The sequence below is a fragment of the Bos indicus genome, chromosome 7, assembly GCF_029378745.1.
Source record: "Bos indicus isolate NIAB-ARS_2022 breed Sahiwal x Tharparkar chromosome 7, NIAB-ARS_B.indTharparkar_mat_pri_1.0, whole genome shotgun sequence".
Taxonomy (NCBI): Eukaryota; Metazoa; Chordata; class Mammalia; order Artiodactyla; family Bovidae; genus Bos; species Bos indicus.
Genome location: NC_091766.1, coordinates 22,248,841 through 22,266,338, shown reverse-complemented (window position 1 = coordinate 22,266,338; position 17,498 = coordinate 22,248,841). Strand labels below are relative to the sequence as shown.

Sequence of the window (17,498 nt, the reverse complement as noted above, 5' to 3'; positions counted from 1 at the left end):
AAAGGCAGGCACTGCCTGCTTTAACAAACCTCCTAAAAGTGTCCATGAAACAACAGACTGAATTGTAAACATCTGCCCCAAACCATTCTCCCTCCCTACTTTCATCTGGTGGGAGAGGGCAGAAACCTTTATCAGCCAGTGGAGGAAGGGGAGGACCACCAGGTAGGAAGGCATGATCTCACACCTTTCCCACCCAGCCTGCAGCCAGCCCTGGCCTGGGTAGGGAAATCTCAACGAAGTGGACACATTCATATTTTGGACCTACACTTGTAATTCTGAATTAAGATTGAGTTTGTGACTTACAATGCCCATGGGACTCACCTGAGAGGAACCAGAAAAGGCATGGGTGCCTAAGTTTTATCCAGGGGCAGACAAAGAGCTATCCCCACCAAGCAATTGTAAAAGAATAGATGCAAACAAAAACAAAGTTGCTCTCATAATTAGAATCTGTGAGGCTCACCCTATTGGTGACCTGTTTGTCAATAATGGCATCACCTCTGTCTGACCAAGATGTGGTGTGTTTTAACATGTGATCAGGCACCTACATCCATATTGCAAATCACAGAGGTGATTTTGGGGACATAGAAAGTTACAGGATTGAAAAAACATTATTTTCTAATAGGTGGCTGTTAAAATACCCTCCTTTTGAAAATAAGAATCATGCACTTTGTTTTACTGCTTCTCTTTCTTTCATCCCAGCATCTTTCCTCAAACCCAGGCCCTTATTAAGAAATTTCCCTGAATTGTCTCTTATGTACAAATCCCAGAAGAGTCTCTCAGCCCACAAACAATTCTGAGAGTATCATCTAGAAATTTTCACCTGTGGAGTCATAAATTCTGGATTTTTTTCTAAGGAACACCCCCAAAATACCAAGTATGAAATCGGAACTGTCACAAAATATGGTACTATGCCGCACAGCTTTAGACCTGCTAGACTGGGTAACTTGCTCACATTTAATGTAATCTCAGTGGAGAGTTTGAGAATTTCAAGAGAAATTTGTCTTCATTGATGAAAATCATCTAAAGCCTCCACTCAATGCAGGCCAGGATACACACAGTGGTAGCACTTATTCAATTCTACGTAGTTGGACGTGCCCCTTTCCTCTTCAACATGATAAGAAAAGCTTACAGCTTTCAGAAACAAATGTTTTCTTGTAGATATAAATGAAATTTTACAAACTTCTAGTGAGTTGCAGAATTTCTAAGAAAATGCTCAAATTATTCCTTAAGAAATGCTCAAATTATTTCCTCAAGTCCACTCGAGATCTGGCCCCAGAGGATAAAGGAGAGGTAAACACTGGCAGCAAATCCTGGGAGAAGACTCCCAGATCTGAGTTGGGAGGTGAGAGGTGAGCCTTCGAAAAGGCTCTGCTTGCTTCTGATTCAGGACAAGGACACACCCCTGGTAGCATTTGTTTTAAACGTGATACGGAAATGTTTCCAACTTGCTCACGTGGAGGAACAGGCTAAGCATTCCCAGCTAGACCTATGTGCCATCAAAGTTGCAAACTCATGTCCTCTGGTTCTCTCCTTTCCTGGTGCAATGTCAGTGACAAGGCGGGCATCCAGGCCCTCGCGTCTTGGCAGAATGAGACCTGTGGCCCATTTCCCACCTTGTACTTATCAACTCGCCATCCTTGCACTTCATTTTCTGTCCAGCTGCTGAAGGGAGAAAACTCTCTGAGTTTCAGATTCTGCCAACAGCATTTTGGCTTTAGCCAGTGCTCCTGGGTAGGCTGCCCATGGCTGGTGAGCAGAAGGACATTTCACTGGGTGAGGATCTGCCCTGGATGGATGTTGGTTCTGAGATGGAGCAGCTGTGGGGTGAAGCTGAGCTCAAGGTCTCTCCTCTAGGAATGGATGGGAGAGGGACTGGGAGCAGTGTTGGGTCCTCTGGCTGGGGGCTCCTCTGGCTCTTTTTTTCTGCTTTCACATAAAAGTGGGTTACGAAAGATACCAGTGACAGAAGTGCTTTAGAAGTTGTATAATACAGATAAGAGTGTTCATCTCCCTGCTAAAGGTTCCCAAATCTTTTTAAGAATTGAGTCTTACATTCATCAACCCCACATCCACCAATGTTTTTAAACATCAGACTCGAGGACTAGCAGGAATACAAATAATCACTGTAACAGCAGGCAATTACTGAAAACCAATGTGGGCACTGTGCTAGGCATTTCATATATGGTATCTCAGTTATTTCTTGGAACAAGTCTATGCTACAGGTATCAGATGTATGCATCTCCTACCCAAGGAAACTGAGGCTTAACAGAGCTTAAGAAACTCCCCTAAAGCTGCACAGCACAAGTGCCATGATGTAATCTTAGGCCTGTGGTCACACAAATCGTGAATGGGATGGTGCAAAAAGCATAAGTCAAGGTGAGCCTTTGCCCAGAGAGCCCACCCTGAGCAGGCACAGCTGTAGGGCCAGTGGGCACTTAATGCACTAGATGAAATGACAGGCTTCCCTGGGCATCCTCAGCTGGAATAGAGGGGATACTCCAGTTCTGGGGCCTCCACCTTCTCCTCAGCCTCCCAGCCCCGCTGCCACCACTAAGAACTAACCTGGCATGCTGATACCCTTTCCTATTACTCCAGACACATAATGCTCCCCAGCCCCTCCTCCCTCCCAAGCTGGACTCCAGGGTCCCTCACTCCAGCCACTCTCCTGCCAAATTCTTCAGTCCCCAGGCATCCCCTGGAGGACCCCACTCAGATAACCCCACCAAGTCAATCCAGCTGCCCCCCTTTTCCATTCCTCCCACAATGTGACCCCAGAGGCTCACGGTCTCCAGCCCCAGAGACGTGTGTTCCTCACAGAGACTCACATGGCACCCCCTTAGACTCTGGTCCGTTCATGACACATCTCACCCTCAGGCAGGACCCTAACTCCTCCATGGAGGAGGCCTCCCAGCCTCCTGGCCTCCCAGAAGCCTTTCTTCCTCCTTTCGTCCCCCCAAGGTAGATATCTCTCTACAGTACTTAGAAGCCTGCTCTCTCCCCTGACACAAAGCAGAGCTTTGGGGGCTTAGCTCCACTGAGCTTCACCTCCCTTTCTCTGTCTCTGGTGGCACTCTCCCAACTGTTCAAAACACCTTTAAGTATTTCCGGGAAAACAACAAAAACTCCACCTTCCCTCAACCCCATGGCTTCCACCAGCGGCCACTCTGTTCGCTGTCATCCCTTCACAGCTGATCTTTTTTTTTAAAAATAAACTCTGTTCCAATATAACATACATATGGTAAAGTGCCCAAATACATACACAGTTCAGTAGATTCTTTTCAAAGTGAAAAAAATTATCCAGGTACCAGTTATCTGGGTACAAGTTATCCAGCCAACTAGTGCCCAGATCAAGAAACAGAACATCACCAGCTTTCCACGGCAGCAGAATCCCAGGAGGCAACCACAATCCTTGACTTCTGAGACCAGAGAATCCTTTACTGTGCTTTGTCATTTAATATAAAAGAAATCATATGATATTTTGTGTCTTTTTTTTTCTTTCACTTGAGTTATGACTTCCTATGTGTAGATATACCATCCTATTGCTGACAGGCATTTTAGTTGTTTCCAGATTTCAACTTCCCAAGTTTGCGTTGCTAGGAATGTTATGGAGCATGCCTTTTGGTGACACAGCCACGGCTCTTGAAAGAATTGTCCACACTTGCTGAACTGACATCCTCCTCTCCCACCCACTCCTCAGGCCGTCACCATCACCTTCTGCGCCCAGCGCCGCCCCCACCACACGGGCACCAGCGGGCGCTCTTGCAACAGCATCCCGTGGGCACAGCTGAGCCACCCGACCATGCTGGCTGCTTCTATCCTCCTCTGGCCTCTCGGGCTGCTTCTGCACAGCTTTGATTTGGAACTCTGCCCCCCATCACTCCTCTCCTATCAGTGTTGCCCCCCTGCAACCAGACCCCTCTCTCCCTCACAGAAACATTTTCCTTCTTGCTGCTGGTCCTCTCTGCACGTGCTGTTCCCTCTCCATCCCCCTCTTCTCCTCCAGCCACCAGTCCTTCAAGACTCTGCTTAGACCTGGAGTCCTTTCCATCCTGCTGTGCCGACCTCTGGGTGGCCTACCACTCCACGCACCCTGGGATGCAGGCCCTCAAGGCAGAGAACTGCCTTGGGACATGAGCTGTGAGCTCATGAGGGCAGGGTGGTGTCTTCTCCATCCCTGTGTCCTTGGCATCTAACACCAGGTCTGACGCAAAGTGGTAACTGAGCTGAATGAATGAATCCATATACATCAGAAAAGGACAGCTAAAGACCCACAGACTAACAAGGACATGTTTGAAAAGACCACTGTATTTTCTTCTCTGGGAAGACAGCGTACATGAACCCATAAGGATACATCTGCACAATCGTTCATGGGGCCCAAGTCCCCAGATTAAGCTACGTTATACCCACAGAGTATACAAGAGTATCTTTCATTTGGGAAAGGCAGTTCAATTTCATCCAGCTAATACTTATTCTGAAATGAACGACCAACCACACGCCCACCCATTAGCCATCCCTGAGGACAGACAAACCTCAAGCTTTCACCTCCTCCAGGGCCTTCTTGACCTGACTAGTGGCTCCAAAGCACTGGCTTATTCTGGGAATCTCCAAAGATGTTTCTATCACACACCAACAGAAAAATCTTCCCAGAATGATTCCACCAGAATCATGATTTCAAATGTAAGGTGCAGACAGTATTTTCCATCTTTCCTCACTGAAAGAACAACGTGGCTCTTGACGAAGCCAAGGCCAAGATGCTTATCGTGGAAGGGAAGCTGGCTCCTCAGCCGTGGTGTGCCGGACAAGAGGACAGCCATCAGGGACACAGCTCAGGCTCAGGCTGACGCCACAGAAATCCGAGTGTGCGGCCAGGTGGGGTGACACCAGGTAAGAGGCCTGCTCCCCTGCCAGCTCCACTCTGGCACCCACCACAACTCTGGAGTGGGAGCTTTGGGCAACGAATCGCAACCTGTTTTCTAGGCTCCATGTACTCTGTTTCCTCCATGTAGAGCTTGGGCAGGTGGCTCAGCTTCCAGTTGCGATTCCATAGTCTGAAAAAGCCCTGGACACCAGGCCTGTCCTTCACAGCTAGGCAACAGCACTGTTTCTGCATCATGAAGTTCTTTTCCAGATACAAGGGGGCAGCAGTTGTGACTAAGTGACTCATTTTTGTGACTAAGTGACTTAGTCACATAGTTGTGACTAAGTGATTCTGTGCTTCGAAGCTCGAGCACATTCTTAATCAGCAAGGATCCAAAGTTAAAGGCCAGAGTAGTGACCTGCTCCCAAATTCAGGGTGGAGGGACAGGTTATCAAAATTTCACACTGTGAAACTCTTTAATAAAGCAATGGCACCCCACTCCAGTACTCTTGCCTGGAAAATCCCATGGGCGGAGGAGCCTGGTAGGCTGCAGTCCATGGGGTCGCTAAGAGTTGGACACGCCTGAGCGACTTCACTTTGACTTTTCACTTTCATACATTGGAGAAGGAAATGGCAACCCACTCCAGGGTTCTTGCCTGGAGAATCCCAGGGACGGGGGAGCCTGGCGGGCTGCTGTCTATGGGGTCGCACAGAGTCAGACACGACTGAAGTGACTTAGCAGCAGCAGCAGCATAAAGCTGAAGGGCATATTTTTAAATTCTGGGTTGGCTCTGGATATCAGTTCCTGAGGAGCAGAGGCTGTGTTATTTTCCTTCTGACAGGGTTTAGCAGTAAGGTGGAAATTCTCACACCCACTTGCGTGCATGCATGCTATGTCGTCTCAGTCACATCTGACTCTTTGCAACCCTATGGACTGTGTAGCCTGCCAGGCTCCTCTGTCCAGGGGATTATCCAGACAAGAATACTGGGGTGTGTCGCTGTGCCTTCCTTCAGAGGATCTTCCGGACCCAGGGATCGAACCTGGGTCTCCTGCATTGCAGGCGGATACTTTACCGCTGAGCCAACGGTGAAACCCCAAACCTACACAAGTTAATGGCAAAATCCATTTTGATTCAATAAAGTCATACTTGTCATGCGCCACCCACAAGGATAGTCCTGCCTGTGGGACTGGTCAAGGGTCTGCCAAATGCCTTAGAGGCTGCATCTGGAGAAGGCGTGGGAGCCCTAGTTCACTGCCCATCAAGAAATATCAACAAAGTAGGCCAGTCCTAGGTCTGGGGAAGAGGCTAGAAACTTCCCGCCCCTTCCCGAGTTATCAGAGGAGGCAGAGAGGCAGCAGTGAGAAGAGCACCAGGAGGGGCAGGGGGGAGAAGAGGGCACCACTGGCCGCTGGTGCTCCCTTGGACAGTCCCCACCCCGCCTGCCTCGCAGGCTGTGCTGAAGTCTCAGGGGCACAGTGATAGGGTGGACAGGCCACTGAAGACCGCAAAATGCCATGCCTGTGGAACTGGTCCTCAAGTGCGTCCTGCCTCCTTCAGGAAGACTTCCTTGGCTGTTCCCACGAACACTGATGCACATACTCCTCTGCCAGCACCAGGCATGGAGTGCGTCATTTCCTTTTCCTGAAACTTTTGCCCACAACACACCAGCCACAGATCATCTGCACTGCCTTCTAACACATCTTTCCCACCTCCTGTTTGGCACCTTTGACCACCCAGGTGAGAAACCGGGGACAGTGGTGGCAGAGAGGTTAAGTGACCATGCTGTGCCCCTCCAGCAAGTGGTGGAGATGGGGCTCAAAACCAGACTCTCCGACACCAAACTCCACACTCCTTCCCCAGTCCCTGACACAAAGGCCAAGCAGGCGCAGGGAGCAGAGAGGTGAGAGCCCTGCCTCAGAGTCATGCGTGACCCCACTGCCTAGACTGCCTCTGGTCCCCACTCTGGGAAGTTTGTAGCCCCCACCCTAGTCCTCCCGAGTCCACACCGTCCACCCGCCCCGCGCTGCCTCGTGTTGGCCGCTGGGAGCAGCAGGGAGGAGCCAGCGTCTGGAGCCAGGCACAGGACAAGGCTCAGCCCGCCCCACAGAGGGTGCCAGAGAGCCCTCGGTCGCCCTGTCCAGGGTGCCAGGAAGGAGCAGGTGGCTCTGGCTGGTGAGCTAGAAGCCTCACTTACCTGTCGTGCCACTCGTGAAACACACAATGGAGAGGTCACTGGGTTTCGGGGGCTACAGAGGTGAGAAGAGGAGTGTGTTAGAGACCCAGCCGGTGTGGCCGCCTGGACCCCTTCCCCGGCCAGCCCCTCTGTGCACACCCTGCCCCACCTCACGTGTGTGTGCATGGTGTGAGATGCAGGCATGTGCTGGCACATGTGTGTGGCCCTGCATGCTGTCATCAGAAAGGTGAGCAGGCAAGTCCCCAGGAAAGAGGAGGAAAAGCCAAGGAAACCTAGCCAGGCATGGACACATATCCGTCTCACCCACCCCACACTTGCTCCTGCCACCTCCCCCACTTATGTCTGAGTTGAATTCTAAGGGGATTGTGCTGCAGTGGCTACACACAGGCCTTCGTCAAAGATCTCACCTTTCTAGGCCATGTGACCCATTTCCTCCTTTCTTCCCACTATTTCCCCCAATGTCTGGGTTTAGGCTTGGGAACAGAACATGGAGCCCAGAGCTGAGCTGCCCACTCTGTCACTGAGATTGCTCTGCATCTGGCCCTTGCCCTGTGCATGTAGTCCTGGGGTCACCACGAGGAGCCCACCATGACCACTTGCATGTAGAAGATGGTGTCCCAGAAGAGGTGACATGAGTTGAGACTGATGGACAAGCCACATCTCTCCAGATGAAGTCAGAGTGGGCATTCTGGGAGAGGAAACCAGCCTGGGCACAGACAGAGGTGCAAGAGATAGGGCATGCTGCTGGGTCAGAAAGGAGTTCTCTAAGGCTGGGGGCGTGGCACAGTGTGTGGAGGTGGGAACACATCAGGGGCTACGGGGAAGGTGAGGGCCCTGGGAAGAGGGATGTGACCTGCTGCTGCCTGTGCATGCAAAGGCTCACAGGGTGGGAAGTGAGTGGGAAGAGCTGAGCTGCAGAGGGGGCTGGAGGTAAGAGGCCTGGTTAGAAAGCGGAAAGTCCCCACACGGCCCCTCCCAGAGGGCAGTGGCCCACACTGATGACTCCAGCTCAGGCAGGATCACTTGGGGATGACACACAGAAAAGCTCAGAGAGCAAAGATGAGCAAAGACAGCAGAGGCCGCAAGGCATCCACTTCCGGCTCTGCTGCTGCTCCTGCCCATCTCATCCTCTGGAGAGCTCACTACAGGGAAAGGGAAAACATCAGGTCTCCCAAGAAAAAGTTACTGGAGACGCAAGGGATTGGCTGCCCTTTTTCCTCCCTCCCAAACATCCGACTGCTGTTCCAGGTCCCTCTCTGGACCCTCACTCACAGAAGTCCTCAGCACCCAAGGGGACATTTCCTCAGTTGCTTATTAACACAGGGGTGCTACTCTGGCCTCTCTACCAAGCCTTGTGGATGGTGAGGAAGGTCCGTAAGGATGTGCCCTGGGCACCATTTTGCTCAATCAAGACCTGCTGAAAAACGAGCTTACCACAGGATCACAGTGATTCTGCTGGCCACAGTCCTGAAAGAGGAAAACATTGGTTTTAAATGCTCAAAAATTCTAATCAAAAAAAAGATAAATAAATAAACACAGTATGCCTCGATCCTGCACCAAGCCCAGAGGCCAGGATTCCCAATCCAGGGAATACAAAGATACACACGCAGGCACTGGCCACCCCACATCACACATAGGGGTCTGCAGCCCAGGGAGAGGCTAAGCACTGTGTACAGGCACAGTGGGGAGATGGCCTGAGGGGTGCACGGTACATCAAGACGGAGTGGCTAGGTGGCCTGGGCCTCCTGCCAAGTGGTCAGGGCTGGAGGGGCAGATTGGGGCTGCCAGCTTAGGTGTGGCCCCTAAAACCATGGCAGGGCACAGGCATTCAAGAGCACACAGGGAAACAGGTGGAGAACTGGAAGGCCCACGGTTCTAGGGCACAGTGGCAGTCAGCTGCTACTGAGTAAGGCGCGAGGCCCTGGAGCATGCCCTGTGTCACCCTGGCAGGCCACAGGCTGCCACCAGCCCAAAGTCTCTGGGGAGGCCATGCAAAGGAAACCAGCTCTGTTGGCTGCTGGTGGCCTGGAAGACATCTACAAGAACCTCTTCAGGACTCCAGTTTACTACAGTCCCCCGGCTCAGACAGGCTAGCCGTTAGCTGGAAAAGAGGAGATTCCAGAGGCTGTGGGAGAAGCTGTGGGGCAAGCTGGCGCTACCATCACCTACTGGTGCCTGTGTCATTAACTGTGCCAACCAGCTGAGCTCATACCAAAGAGGATGCCTGGGGGACCAACTCTACTACCCAGTACCAGCCCCTGGGAAGCCTCCCCTGTTTGAACCCTGGCACATGAAACATCCTGATGGCCTCAGACATCCATCCCAAGGTCATAAGATGGGCAGATAACCAGCAGCTCTGGCTCAGGGGTCAACTAGCTGTGGCCCAGGAAACAGCCCAGAAGCAGACCCTCACCTCCACATCCTGCATGGACTTAATGACCACCCCGCACTCTTGCCCTCTGTCTTTCAGGGCCTCCTCGAATGGCTCCATGAGGATGATCAGCTTGAGCCCTGGCGTCTCCTTCCTCTCCACGTGCTCCAGGAGAACCACAGCTTTCTGAGGTTTATCCACGATCACGGTGCTGATGTCAGCTGTAGGGGTTGTCAGGGAGAGTCAGGCTGTGCGGGCACAGGCTGTAACTGCGGGCAGCACGTGCCAGGTAGTAGAAAAATGGGCTGTGTTTGCCACAAGACAAGCTTGTGTGTAAATGAACACGTATGACAGGTCACATGCGACATGTTTCCAGAGGAAAACTGCCCAAAGCCTGGATGAAGCCGAGGGCAGAAGACCAGGAAATCTCTTAGAAGGAATGCTTGGAATCTACCCTCAAGAGATTCCCTGGGGTAGATTCCAAACATTCCTTTTTCTCTAGGTTCAGCTACCATCATCCCTGGTCTAAGATACTGATCACACCCCCAACACCTGCCTTAAGCTGAAGGGAACTCAGAGGGTTGGCAGCCTATGTGGGGGGCTGGTGCAGAAGCTCCTTCTTGGCAGCCCTACTGTGTGGAAGGAGCCTTCAGGTAAAGTCCAACTGGGGACTCAGGAAGCCAATTCAAGGGCCAAAACGGAAGCCCCCAGTGTTCTCTGAGAATGGCAGCAAAGTGTTTACTAGCGTCAGACAATCAGCATAAGCTGAAGGCTGGGAAGGGGAAGTGGGACCGGCCACCAGGGACAGGAGTGGGCAGCTGGGCTCACCTGTGTTGATGATGTAGCGGACTGCCCCAGGGCCCAGGGTGTCATATAGAGGGACCACCACCATAGAGTATGTGTAACAGGCAAGCTCTGCGATGATCCACTGTAGAGAGAATTGGGGTGGGGGACAGGGGAGTACAGAGCAGATATCAGGGCTGCACTGCCCTCAGGCCCAGGCAACCAGGGCCCTTGCTTGGGGCCCTGTGACCAGAGTGCTCTATTCTGGCCCTGTGCACAAGGCAAGGGACCCATGCAGCTAATGGGCTGTGCCTGCTCACCCACAGCCTTCTAGTCCGTGCGTGCTCCAGGGAATCACGGACTCCAGATTATCCCAAGCCCACCTCCGGGGTTTGTATGGGCTTCTTCCCCAGGTCCTTCCTCTCCTATGGCTCAGGGAGTCGCTGTTTGTGCAGCTGGGTGGGGTGCGGATGGAGCTTGGCTGAAATGTCCACCCCGATTAGGGGCAATGCCAAGGGAGTGAGAGATGGCATGGATGAAGGATCTCCATTTTTCCTCTTGCCCCAGTCCCTTCAGGCAATGGGAGCTGGGCTGTTCTATGGTATCCAATCCTGTATTCCACTGATGCCTCTAAAACCAGTTAAGGCTGATGCTCACCTCTGGTCTATTTTGTGCGAAAACGCCGATAAACTGATCTGTACATGGTTTACAATTGTGCTGGAGAAGTCCAGACCCTAGAAATTCAGCCCTGTCGGCCACCTGCACAGAGACACAGAGAAATGATGGGAAAACAAGGGTTCTTCAGCAGGGAAGGGAGAGGTGCAGGTGGGCTTTCTATGGTCTGAGGGAGCTCCCCAACTCCCTACTCAGGTGTGTTGGAAATCTTGAAAGGTTGCTGCCAGGAGTTTGACAGACAGGCCAGACAAAGAAAAAGTAACTGAGACCCTCCAGGGTGCCCCCAACCCACCCTCCCACCTCATTCCAAGCGCCAGGTCTGTGTGGATAGACAGAGTGGGTGCTGTCTTCTGTTACTCACCTCCTGGTAGGACAGCCACTGATAAGGCTGCTTGGGATTCCTGAAGCCAAGACAGGGTCCATTCCCTGCAGAGAGATAAGCAGACCTTGTGCCAGGGAGGAGGGCAGGGTAGCAGTACCACCTGCACCCACTCAGTAGACACCCGGATGAACCTCCCGCCCCGGGAGACAGTCCATGAGCCAAGCGAGCTGCTCCCCACCTGCCTAAACCTGCTGAAGTGCAAGAAGGCCTACAGTACACAAGCATGGCATTTCCCCAGGGAGACCAGGGAGGCCCAGGAACGGGAAACGACACAGTGCCCATTAGTTCCCACCATGACCTGTGTGATGCAGCCCCAGGAGGACGGGGACCCGGGGACCCCTGGGCAGAGGTGGCACTTTGCCTCTCTGTGACAACTCCCTTCACCCAGACATCCTGGAAGTCGGGATCAGAACCATGCCAGCTAGTAGCCTGGTAGTTCAAGGCTCACCAGGGGCTGCCAATGGGAGATAGGGAGTATGCGCTAAGAGACAGCTTAAGGTCAGCGGTTCCAGGGCTGGACAAAAGCTGAGGTTAGCCATTGACCGCATTAGCAGTTACCTGTGTGACTGGGTGGCAGGAGGGCTAAGAATGGCTTCTCTCCCCTGACCCTGGGAATGACTCACCCGCCGCACCCCTGGAACCACGCTTACTCACTCCCACCCTTGCACCTGCTCAACCCCTGCCACGACCCTTCCATACTCCCATGGCCCCTCTTACCTGAGATCCTAAGCCCACGGTGGAACACCTCGTACATGGTCCTGGCATCGTCATAGTAGTGGGTGAACAGCTCCGGGCTGTCCCCTATTACGGATCGCCGGGCCCCACCACTGTCCTACGAGCCAAGCACAGAACGGAGAGGCAGCCGGGGGTGTCAGGAGAGGGCACCGGGCCGTGCACAGTGTGGATGCACACGTGGGCCACACGGCTGGAACAGGACGCGCTCTGTGCACACTCACACGCACGGCCTACACACACCTGGGCTGCACACACACACCCTCTACACACGTTCATGGACACGTGACTTGTACACACTGGACCTGTACATACCCACACTCCAACAGGCGGCTCACGCCCATGGGTCCAGTATAGTGGTCTACACACGCACACGCAGCACCCACACACCAGGTCAGCGTACACTGCTGCTGCTGCTGCTGCTGCTGCGTCGCTTCAGTCCTGTCTGACTCTGTGCGACCCCAGAGACGGCGGCCCACCAGGCTCCCCCGTCCCTGGGATTCTCCAGGCAAGAACACTGGAGTGGGTTGCCATTTCTGCCTCCAATGCATGAAAGTGAAAAGCGAAAGGGAAATGGCTCAGTCGTGTCCGACTTCTAGCGACCCCATGGACTGCAGTCTACCAGGCTCCTCCATCCATGGGATTTTCCAGGCAAGAGTACTGGAGTGGGGTGCCATTGCCTTCTCCGGAGCATACACTAACTGCCCATAATCCTTAGTTACTGTGCATACACACCCATGGTTCACTCATACAATACAGTGGTGGATGCTGGCTGGAGTCAGGCTTCAGGATCAACCCGCCAAGGTGTTGCTGCCATGCATGTAGGTTAAGAATCATGGCTGTCATCCATCACTCACATAACAGTGTGATTAGTTTGAGAACCCACTGAAGGTACTTTCCCAGGAAAAGAGGCCTAGAAGGCTGTGAAGGAAACAGCCTGGACCTTCGGTGAATCGAGTGGGAAGGCAGCAAACGCCACGTGTGCTGGGGGCTGGGAAAGGAGCTGGGCTTCTCCTGCCTCTTCCCCTTCCTCATGCCACCCCTCTCCTCAGGACCCAAGCCCAGTACTCTCCAGAATCACTGCTCCAACTCTTCTCTGAGCACTATTTGGGCTGTGCTGGGCTGGCCCATGGTCCGCCACCTCTTGGAACCTCAAGTCTGAGGAACAGCGTGAGAGCTACAAAGCAAACAGCCGGACTCTGAACCACAGGCGGCACTCAGCTGCTTTGCAGTGGACAGTTCCGTCTGGCCAGTGCCTCCTGAGCACCAGGCCCATGGAGGACCTGCGTGGGGATCTGGGCACCGATACAATCAGACCTGGTGAGCACTCAGAGGGGACAGAAACGATGAAGCAAGAGACTGTGTCCAGGGACAGAAGGGGTATGCATGGGCAGGTGTGTTAGAGCATGGCTGCTGAGCTGGGTTTTAAAGGATACAAAGGGGTTTACTGGGCAGAATGAGGAACAAGGACTGGAAGTCTCACCAGAGGCAACAAGGGCAAACACTTGTGGCAGGAGGGCACCTGGGAGCTGGAGGCAACTCATGCCGCTCCAAGTGGTAAATGGAGGGGTCCAGAGAGGCAGCAGGCCAAGGCGAGGCGCTTGAGCTTTAGGTGGAGGGCAATGGGGAGCTGGGAAGGATTTTTAGCCAGGGTAAGAGACATGATCTTCATGACCCAGATAATCACGATGGTGTGATCACTCACCTAGAGCCAGACATCCTGCAATGTGAAGTCAAGTGGGCCTTAGAAAGCATCACTATGAACAAAGCTAGTGGAGGTGATGGAATTCCAGTTGAGCTATTTCAAATCCTGAAAGATGATGCTGTGAAAGTGCTGCACTCAATATGCCAGCAAATTTGGAAAACTCAGCAGTGGCCACAGGACTGGAAAAGGTCAGTTTTGATTCCAATCCCGAAGAAAGGCAACACCAAAGAATGCTCAAACTACTGCACAATTGCACTAATCTCACATGCTAGTAAGGTAATGCTCAAAATTCTCCAAGCCAGGCTTCAGCAATACGTGAACCGTGAACTTCCAGATGTTCAAGCTGGTTTTAGAAAAGGCAGAGGAACCAGAGATCGAATTGCCAACATCCGCTGGATCATGGAAAAATCAAGAGAGTTCCAGAAAAACATCTATTTCTGCTTTATTGACTATGCCAAAGCCTTTGACTGTGTGGATCACAATAAACTGTGGAAAATTCTGAAAGAGATGGGAATACCAGACCACCTGACCTGCCTCTTGAGAAATCTGTATGCAGGTCAGGAAGCAACAGTTAGCACTGGACATGGAACAACAGACTGGTTCCAAATAGGAAAAGGAGTATGTCAAGGCTGTATGTTGTCACCCTGCTTATTTAACTTACATGCAGAATACATCATGAGAAACGCTGGACTGGAAGAAACACAAGCTGGAATCAAGATTGCTGGGAGAAATATCAATAACCTCAGATATGCAGATGACACCACCCTTATGGCAAAAAGTGAAGAGGAACTCAAAAGCCTCTTGATGAAAGTGAAAGAGGAGAGTGAAAAAGTTGGCTTAAAGCTCAACATTCAGAAAATGAAGATCATGGCATCGAGTCCCATCACTTCATGGGAAATAGATGAGAAAACAGTGGAAACAATGTCAGACTTTATTTATTTGGGCTCCAAAATCACTGCAGATGGTGACTGTAGCCATGAAATTAAAAGACGTTTACTCCTTGGAAGGAAAGTTATGACCAACCTAGATAGCATATTCAAAAGCAGAGATATTACTTTGCCAACAAAGGTCCGTCTAGTCAAGGCTATGGTTTTTCCAGTGGTCATGTATGGATGTGAGAGTTGGACTGTGAAGAAAGCTGAGCACCGAAGAATTGATGCTTTTGAACTGTGGTGTTGGAGAAGACTCTTGAGAGTCCCTTGGACTGCAAGGAGATCCAACCAGTCCATTCTGAAGGAGATCAGCCCTGGGATGTCTTTGGAAGGAATGATGCTAAAGCTGAAACTCCAGTACTTTGGCCACCTCATGCGAAGAGTTGACTCATTGGAAAAGATTCTGATGCTGGGAGGGATTGGGGGCAAGAGGAGAAGGGGACAGAGGATGAGATGGCTGGATGGCACCACTGACTCGATGGACGTGAGTCTGAGTGAACTCCAGGAGTTGGTGATGGACAGGGAGGCCTGGCGTGCTGCGATTCATGGGGTCGCAAAGAGTCGGACACAACTGAGCGACTGAACTGAACTGAACTGAAGAGACATGATCTGAATCGTTCCCCACCAGGTAGCACACAGGAGTAAATGCTACCAGGCCCTCTATGATCTGGATCCCTCTTACCTCTCTCATCTCACCTCCTACCACTCTCTCCTCGCCTCCTTCACTACAGTCGCTCCGGATTCCTGCACTACTGGACGATGAGGCAAGGGAGGGCACCACCCTCCCAGGAAGAGAGGCCTTGGCTGTGCCCATGACCTGTCCTCCCCGCCAGACCCATGAGGGACTCGCTCTCTGGCCCTCAACCTGATCAAATCCAGATCACTGTCACCTCTAAGCCCAGAAGCCCCAGGTGCCTCCCCACACATGGCCCCTGCAAAGTCACAGCAAAAATGGCCCTGTCTCTCCTACTACTGAAAACCCCAAATAGATTCAAGCTGTCCACTCCGAGAGTCCCTCTCCAGTTCATGGGGCTTCCTTGCTGGCCTCTCCAGGTGAGTTAATTCATCTTAGTGCTTCCTCTGCATCATCTCACCAAATCCTTAAAATAACTTTAGGAGGCAGGTTCTCTTTTTATTGCCCACTTCACACATGAGGAAACTGAGGCTCAGAGAGTTTATTAAAAAAAAAAAAAAACTGCCAAGGACCACAAGGCTAGTAAGAGGCACGGCTGGGCTGCGAATCCAGAGCTGCTGGTCACCACAGGCAACTAAGTTATATATACCCACAGCCCTTCTCCACCTCCCAGCCACACCACATGAATCGCCACTTCCCAAAACCACCAGGTCGTAGTCACACACCTGCACCTCTGCACACATTTCCAAAGCATTTTCTGGAAAAATGCTCTAAAGGTCCCACTCCTATCTCGGCCTGTGCCCTCTCCCACCAGACAAAACTCTGTCATGCTTATGATCGGTACCTACAAGATACACCGCCAAGAGCAAAAGCAAGGAGTTGCATGGTGTACGTGGTGTATTATCATTTTAAATCATGGGCAGATGTCTATACGTTTGCTTGTGGAAAACAGCTAACACAATGCTCAGGTGAAGAGAACTGGGAGGCAAAGGGAAAAGGTGGAAGCTTATCAGTCTATGTCCTTTGGCTGCTTTTGAACTGTACACTAACTATTCAAAATAACTAAAAGAAGATTCTCTGGAGGAGAGCCTAGCAACCCACTCCAGTATTCTTGCCTGGAGAATCCCATGGACAAAGGAGCCTGGAGGGCTACAGTCCATAGTCGCAATGAGTCAAATACAACTGAGTGACTAATACTTTTACTTTCAAAGGTTTTTAAAAGGCAAAATAAATTCCATAAACGTAGGAAACAAATCTTACAGGTCCTTCTAGACTGAGCCTGGAACCCCTTGTCCAGGCCGGGCTGCCATCCCTTCTTCCCTCAGCGGCTCTGCCTGTGAGTTGTGTGCTCTGGAAGGGCAGGGCCCTGCGGTCGGGCCCCTCTGGGTCCCAGCTCCAGACCAGGGTCGGGCACAGGGAGAATCTTGGAGGAAATTTACCCAGCACCCCCTTGAGAACATGCTTAGGCCTCCTACTGAGGCCACCATAAGCCAAGGCCCCCTCCCCGAGAAGCAGGTAAACCAGAGGCCCAGGGCAAGGGCAAGGTCAGTCTCTGGCCGGGTTTCAGCTACTGGGAGAGGCAGAAGGTGCATCTGGTAGGAGAGCCTGTCCAGGGCCGCTTCAGAGCTTCCTGGCTGGCTGCCCAGGGAAGAAACCAAGGTTCTCTGGGCCATCTGAGGCCAAATAAGCCACAAGTTTGGGTTCTACCTTCAAGATGCCTGTCCCCTGCCCACTACTTCCCACAGCCCAGCTGCTCACACGCTGCTCACCTCCACCTCTTCTGACTGCATCAGGAGATTGCACGGTGGCTTTAAGGCCTTCGGTCGGTGAGTGAACCAGTAGGCGAGGATGGCGGCTAGTGCACCCATACTCACGAGGGTGGTGGCTGAGAGGCTGCGGAAAAACTGGCCCAAGTCAGCCAGCTCGGGCAGCCGCAGCATCCTCAGGATCTCCTGAGTCTGCATCTTCTCCAGAAGCGAGAGGAAGAACTCTGTGGGGAACGAGAGGCAGGTGAGGGAGGCGGCCTGGCAGAAGGCAAGGGAGGGGTGGTCTGGGGCCTCTCTCCCACTTGAGTCAGAAGCCACACACTGATTCTGGCCGGGCCCCAAGCAAGGTGAGATGTACAGTCTCCTGGAGCAGCACAGCATATACTAGGAGCTAGACGCTAGGAAGGGCCCTTCCCGGTGACAGGCCAGAGAGCCCTTAGCAGCCATACCAGACAGTGGGACAT

The 17,498-nt window shown here is 52.2% G+C and overlaps 1 protein-coding gene across 5 annotated transcripts in view; it reads right to left on the bottom strand.

Annotated features, from left to right (window-relative positions):
• ACSL6 (acyl-CoA synthetase long chain family member 6) overlaps positions 1 to 17,498 on the bottom strand; it is a 66,112-nt gene that overhangs the window by 31,135 nt on the left and 17,479 nt on the right. For all 5 annotated transcript variants that reach the window (XM_019964575.2, XM_070793205.1, XM_019964572.2 and 2 more), the window contains 8 exons: positions 17,038 to 17,258; positions 11,983 to 12,097; positions 11,245 to 11,309; positions 10,866 to 10,967; positions 10,254 to 10,353; positions 9,468 to 9,646; positions 8,489 to 8,521; positions 7,055 to 7,106 (listed from right to left, as the gene is read on the bottom strand). In XM_019964575.2, the coding sequence (XP_019820134.1) occupies positions 7,055 to 7,106; positions 8,489 to 8,521; positions 9,468 to 9,646; positions 10,254 to 10,353; positions 10,866 to 10,967; positions 11,245 to 11,309; positions 11,983 to 12,097; positions 17,038 to 17,258 (867 nt within the window). The remainder of the gene's footprint in view (positions 1 to 7,054; positions 7,107 to 8,488; positions 8,522 to 9,467; positions 9,647 to 10,253; positions 10,354 to 10,865; positions 10,968 to 11,244; positions 11,310 to 11,982; positions 12,098 to 17,037; positions 17,259 to 17,498) is intronic.